This window comes from Spinacia oleracea, chromosome 4 (genome assembly GCF_020520425.1).
Source record: "Spinacia oleracea cultivar Varoflay chromosome 4, BTI_SOV_V1, whole genome shotgun sequence".
Taxonomy (NCBI): domain Eukaryota; kingdom Viridiplantae; phylum Streptophyta; class Magnoliopsida; order Caryophyllales; family Amaranthaceae; genus Spinacia; species Spinacia oleracea.
Window position 1 is genome coordinate 88,174,298 of NC_079490.1, and position 7,139 is coordinate 88,181,436.

General features: G+C 37.4%; 1 protein-coding gene across 1 annotated transcript in view; it reads right to left on the reverse strand.

Annotated features, from left to right (window-relative positions):
- The window catches only part of LOC110800741 (UDP-glucose:glycoprotein glucosyltransferase), a 33,760-nt gene extending 30,667 nt beyond the window's left edge, over positions 1-3,093 (reverse strand). The window contains exons 1-3 of the mRNA XM_022006059.2: positions 2,781-3,093; positions 1,459-1,902; positions 944-1,097 (exon numbers count right to left, since the gene is read on the reverse strand). Coding sequence (XP_021861751.1) covers positions 944-1,097; positions 1,459-1,902; positions 2,781-2,941 — 759 coding nt within the window. The 5' untranslated portion in view covers positions 2,942-3,093. The remainder of the gene's footprint in view (positions 1-943; positions 1,098-1,458; positions 1,903-2,780) is intronic.
- Between the last annotated feature and the right edge of the window lie 4,046 nt (positions 3,094-7,139).

The window sequence follows — 7,139 nt, forward strand, 5'->3', positions numbered from 1 at the left end:
CACCACACACCCACTGCCAAATGCCATCCTTACCATCGTCGCTTCACCACCACAGCCCTCACAATCAACAACCCTAACTTAGCAAACCACCAAAAAGCTCCACCCTAACCACTACCTAAAACCTCATCTGGCCATCAAAAACCCCAACCCAGTTGCCGTAGGAGCCACCCAATCCACCGAAAAAGCCATTCCCTCAACTGATAACCCACCACATCCACCGAAACCCTACCTCCACAAACCCAATAAAAAACAACCACCACCACCCATCCGAAAATCTACCCTCACCCCCTGAAAACCAGCCCAACCACCAAGAATCCCCACCAACCACCCACGAAAAGGTTAGATCTAAGACGGAGCGGGGGGTTTTTTCTTAAGAAAAAAGAGAATTAGAAAGGAAGTAGGCAACGGCGGCAAGGAGGGTAGGCGGCAGCATGAATAAGAGAAGGGAGGTCGATGGTGAAGGGAGCGGCATGGAACGAGTAGTGGTGGTCGTGATGGTTGTAGAGGGAAGGGCAATGCGGTACTGGTGGTTGTATTTTGGGTGACCAAAAGTTCCCAAACAACACCATAAATCAAAGGGAATAACTTTCTTCTTCCTCTCAAACCTTTTAATTATTTCATTCTGTTTACCCAATTTGAACCAAACTGCCCCTTAAGATTCAAGGAAAGACAGCATATTCTCATGGTGGGCTCCAGAACATAAGATGATACCCCTAATTGACCTTTAACATGAAAGCTTCAAAACCCATAAAGTCGCTAAATTACATCATAAACAAAAGCCACCACAGGTTGAGCACATTGTGAAATTGTCCAACTTACTTCTTTTACAAAAAAATTGACACATTCATTCCTAGTTCGTGGTACTAGGCTGTAAATAATCATCAAGACTAACAAAGAAAAATGTATTAAACAATAGAAGAGAGTACTCCAAGATAAAAAGTACCTTATTGGCAGCATGAACAAGTACTCCATGAAACTCCCTAAAGCAGTCAGTTCCCAAAGCTCCATATAAAATGGCAACTGGACTTGAACCATTGGAAACCGAGTATACATGATCAAATTCAAAGAGTTCAGGCTGCTGAGATGAATCCCCACCTCTGCAACAATTAAACAATGTCACATTGTCGGAGAATGTAATATTACTTGCAAGGGATATCCAACCTAAGAACCCCAACCCTTAGGTTCTTTGTATTTTATTCTCCCTTCCTCCCTAAATAATAGGCCACAATTCTACATTAAATCTTCCTCGAATAATAGGAAACTTTCTAATTTTTACTAAGTTCAACTTTTAAACTTTAACACACATTCAATTGTCCTTAGTAATACCCTTAAGAATTCCAAAGAAATACTACATTGGTATGAGGGATATATAAACATTTAAATGGTAGAGTTTTGTTAACTCAATTTCTCGTCAATGTGGCTTATCATCTATGGATAGAGGAAGTAGTTAATACTTACTGGATCTGTAGCCACTCTACCAATTCAGCAACGTCAAAGAATAATGATGCACCAACATCAACCCAACAGCATTTTCCTCCTGGACTTTTTAGATTCACTCCTACGAGAAGGGGGTCAGGTTTTCTGTTCCCAATATTTGTATTGCCGTGTAAATCTGAAGCCACATCACCAGCATTCATAACAGCTTCATCGGTCAAAGGAAATGAAGATAGAGATTCCTGCGCTAACTGTCTATAAAGGACTAATCTAGTTGATGCTGATCGAAGAGTTAGAGAAAATTCAAACATGGAGCCAAGATGTTCACTCAAGAAAGAGCGCCCATGTTTAACAATCTTAAGCATGCAGCCTTTCGCTGTGTTTGAATCAACATCATCATTCTCGTGCTGAAGCCAGACATCAACGAAGTCCCAGAACAGGTCTTTCCACTCTCTAGATAACAATTCTCTGTCAAAAAAAAAAAGACCCCTTAATAGTTCCTCAACAAATAACTACACTCCTACTCGTAATAGCACATTATGTTTGGCAAACATACAATGCAAGAAATCAACTACTTGCTATCAACATTACAAAAGATCAAATTAACCATAATCTACACTAAGGCGCTTATACTAATTGTCTCAATTGTTCAATATAACTTAAAAAACAAACAAAAATCTCAAAAATTCAACTTATTTCCATTACAATATTCAAATTTGCAGTGCCACACATGAACAAATATACATCAATAACATGAAAAAGGGATACAAGTAGCACCAAAACCAACTAAAACTGAAGGTATAAACTATTCAACCACCAAAGCCCGTTAAAATTATTAGTTTAAATTCTTCAATCAATCTACTTCAAGAATGAAAAAGCAAAGCTCCAAAATCAATTAAACCCATTAAATTTGGAAGTTTAAATTCTTCAATCAATCAAATTCACAAAAGAATAAGCAAAGCTCCAAAATCAATCAAACCCATTAAAATTGAAAGTTTAAATTCTTCAATCAATCAACTTCATAAAAGAATAAGAAAAGCTCCAAAATCAATCAAACCCACAACAATTTCCAAATATTAAACTCCATAATAAATTAATTTCCACCAATGACATAAAAAACACATCTATTCACTAGAATTAATCATAATCAACAACAATAAATGTCCAAATTTTCAAAAAATAACATCAATAAAAGTAATCATCAAACTTCAAAACAGTAAAAGCCAATTCCCATACTTATTTCCACTACAAAAATCAACAAATGAATATCCAAATGAAGAAAATAACTAAAAAAAATTACTTTGAGATTAGAAATTAAAAGTGACAATATCAAAAATAAATCATACCCAGCTTCCAAAAGAAGAGGAGTACCCTCCCACTTAGCACGAAGTGCAGTCTGAACATTCTTGGGTCGATGAGATTGAGCAGAAACAAAAACCCCACAAATGCCAATGAAAATCAAAAGCATCAAAATCCAAAACTTCGATCTATCGTAGTTTCCCATCATCAAATCAAATTTTGAGATGATGGTTTTTCTTTTATGGATCCGTTTAACGAACTCCCTCACTTGAATTAGTTAATCATAATCTCATAAATTTGGGTGTAGGGAGGAAAAGGATTTTTGTGCGGGGTTTTGGTCTCTTGGAGTTCTGCTCCGTATAGTGGAGTATAAGATAATGGATTATTATTGCGTGGACCTGGTGCACAATAATAATAATACCGTGGATCTAAAATTAATTTTTTCGGTTTTTTCATGAAATGCCCCTGAGGTTTCACGAAATTCACCAAATACCCCTGCGTGTTTCAAAATACATAATATACCCCTATTTTTCCATATTGTTCATAAAATGCACTTGGACTTAACGTCCGTTAGTCCTCCGTTAACAGGAGTTTACATCTTTGCCCTTATATGACTTTCATCCCCATCATCTACAAACACTCTCTCTCTCCTCCACTCAACCCACCCAAACTCTCTCTCTCTCCTCCCACTGAACCAACACCACTCCTCACCGTCGTCACCATCTTCGCCCCGCTGCCGTCGCCAACCACTCCTCACCGTCGTCGCCTACCTCGCCGGAGCGCAGGAGAGAGAAGTAGAACAAATCGGGTTGGCTGAGGAAGAGGAGCTGCCACGATTGTTGGGCGGAGATGATGGAGGAGGGACAACACCCGAAATTCAAGCTACCGGCGGAGACAATCAGTTAATGGAGTGTGAATCTACCGACGGCGGAAATTCAAGCTTTAGCGGCTAGGCGGTGGTGGCGACGAATGTCAAGCATTTATGTTCAATTTCCGGCATCTGGGTTATTTTTATTTTTTTTGGGTTTATTTTTTATTTTCTATTATGTAACATTGGGTTAGTTTTGGCTTAATTGTGGTAAAATTTAGGTATTTTGTTTTATTTTGGCCTTTTGGGCATGATTTTTATGGGTATTTAGCGTAGTTAGTTGTTGTCTTGAGGGTTGAAATTGGGGGCAAAGGTCTTACCTTGAAGGATCTATGTGTTTTAACTGGGTTTTGCTTAATGTTTTCTGAATTGTTTTAAAATCATAAATGGGAGATGGTGAACTTTGCTTGAAACATTATTTTTTGATGAAAGAGTTGGCCAAAGTGTCAGTGCTTTTATGGTATTTATGATTTGGTCTACTCATGCTCTTTGCCAATTGTCGGGAGTCCCAGCAACTCAACAAGTATGCTTAGTACTAATGTTGCTATAGACTATAATTTTGGTGGGTGCTAGGGCCGAAGAGGGGATTGAATTTTGTGGAGCAGAGTGTGTTAATTGTTGTGTGGATTATATAATTTTTGGAATGATTCCGGTGAGCAAAGAGAAGGCCTTGGGTTTAAAATTTTGTTGTCGGAATCATTGCTGAAGGATTCAAGTAATTTTAAGGAAAACTGGACAAAAAATAGGCGTAAACACCAGTCTTGTTATTGAGCATTCTGCATTCGGACATTTTTAAAGGGCTAGTATTATGAGCAAGAGAAGCCATGGTTGAAGAAGCTAAGTGGCCTTGTTGTCGGAGATGATGGTGTTGCGAAAGTTAAGTTGTGCAGGGTATTGAGAAACATTGGAGGATTTTCAAGGAAAATTAGAAATGCAAACTAGCCGTTAGAATTAAATTATGCGGCTTAAAAGCAGTTTGGGTTTTACAAATAGGTGTATATTGTGCAAAAAGTTTATAAATAGGTGCATTTGGTGAATTATAAACATGACTTAACGGTGGACTAACGAAAGTCAAAATAGGGGTATTTGGTGAACAGTACGGAGAAAATAGGGGTATATTATGTATTTTGAAACACGCAGGGGTATTTGGTGAATTTCGTGAAACCTCAGGGGTATTTCATGAAAAAACCGTAATTTTTTTTTGTTGCAAATGAGCCACAAGGGCAATAATAATACCGTGGATCTAAAATTAATAGTTTTCTCTAGCACTTTTTACAGATACATTGATCTTTATTGTTCATATGATAACTTTAATAAATTAAACATTAAAATTTTTAGACATAGTAACTATTTTTTGATACATAGTAATCCTAAATTTTTTAAAAACGAATTGTGACTTAAAATCACATTATTCAAGCACAACATGTATTAACGACACTAATTTGATATTTTTTGCATAACAATCCTAATAAAATGCCATAATAAATTAGGATCAAGTTGTTGACTTTATTTTAACAATTGGTCTTGCGTGCAACAGGGGTACGTTAATATTAACTTACACCAAAGTTTACACGTGCTATAACAATTTCGTTCCCGTTAAACCCAAACTCATTTTGTCTCCTCTCTACTATCTCGCCTCTCTCCTCAACCTGGGCAAACCTCCTGTTGTCTCGCTTCTCTCCTCGACCTAGGCAAAGAAAATGGCGATATCCAATTCCACCGCTGTAATACCTCGTCTTTTTATAATATTTATAAGTATATTTTATTATATTTATAAAGCATTTTACGATTTATTAGCATTTAAATAATATTTAAATTTATTTTATTTAAATGTATTTTAATTAATTAGAATATTTATTATTTTAATTAATTACGAAACGAATTTAATTCTTGAGTCGGGAAATTAAATGGGTTGCAAATGATTTTTAAGGCTTCGGGTTTTAAATAAAAAGTCCAATTCGTTTTATTAAACGAGCCCAATCAAAAGAGTTTAATTTAAGTCCTAAGCTAGCCCAACCATTTATTTCCTAAGCCCAACTCAAATCTCCTAAGCCTAGCCCATCAAGGGATTAGGGAGCCTATAAATAGGACTCCCCCATCATTAAATAAGCCCCTAAAATTCATAAACCCTCTTTTGTTTTTCTTGCCCCTCACTCCAACTCCCTCTCCTCTCTCCTTGCTCGGCAGTCCCGCACACCCAGCACCACACTCGGCCTCGAGTGTTGCGTGCCTTCGTGCTCGCCCGTCGCTCGCCCATTGCCTCTCGCCCACTCCCTCTCGCGCACCGCACAGCTCGCCTCCCTTGCGTGCTGCTGTGCGCGTATGCTGCTGCTATTGTTGCCTTGTGCCTTGCGGCACGCCAGCCCATTGCTCGCCCCTCCTTCGCGCACAAGCGCCCTGCCCTGCTGCCTTATCCCGTGCGCCAGCCCTGCTCGTCGCCCCTCTCTCCCGCGCGCGCACACACGGACGTGTGTGTGTGTGTGTGTGTGTGTGTGTGTTGTTCGTGTTCGTTATTCAATTCTTTTTCGCCCAATCACTCTAATTCGTGGTTGTTCCGTGCTATAGGCTGGATTGGTATAATTCTCTTCTTCCTTGCCTATTCTATTTAAATTGCGTATTTCAAATTATAATATTAATATTGTTTTGAGTAATTAAAATGTTGGGAACCGGTTATGAATACCGTGGTTTGAGGATTTGCGTGTTGTGATTCATTAGGTTTGTTTTAATTATTAAAGGATGAATTTTCAGATTTTGTTTATTGAATAAAGCATTGATTTTTATGATAATAAACTAGTTTTATTGGGATTTTCAAGTTAGGGTTTTAACCTAGACCTAATGAGTCAATTGATTAGCATAATTAGGTGATAATTTTAATTATGATAATCAATTATATTTTCAGATTTGAATAAAGGCTTAAAGTGTTGATTTTTATTGTTTTTAAAGGCGGAAAAGTATGTTTTTGTACTAGGGATTGATTTTGCAAATTGAGACGATTATATTATTGAAAAACGATTGAATTCTAAAGTTTAAAGGAGGTTTTAAATTTTATAAAGTTGCTGGAAATTTAATGAACATGGAAATAATTTAAGTTTCATTATTTTGATGATAGGAGGTGATTTCTAGTTGAGTGCTCGTTATTGCAAAGTGGCCCCTACGCTTAGGTATTCAAGGTACGTACAAGTCTAGGGCGACCACACCTTTTGTCAATGACATTACATGATTGTTGATGATGTGAATTATATTATGTGGAATCATGTTTATTTTGGTGAACGAGCATGTGATTTGTGATGTTGGATTTATTGGATTAATTGTTGAACAAGCATGTTGGAATTATTATGAGTATGGATTTCATTGTCAATCATGTTGTTCAATATTTATGCATGTATGGTTTGTTTCACATGCAAGGGATGGATTATTTATTTGTATGCTATTGTACGGGATGTCTAGCATACTTTGAGCCAATTATTCGTACCTCGTTGTACTATTTATTTTACCACATGTGAAGGGTTAGCTCACATAAGCCACCGCACATGTAGGG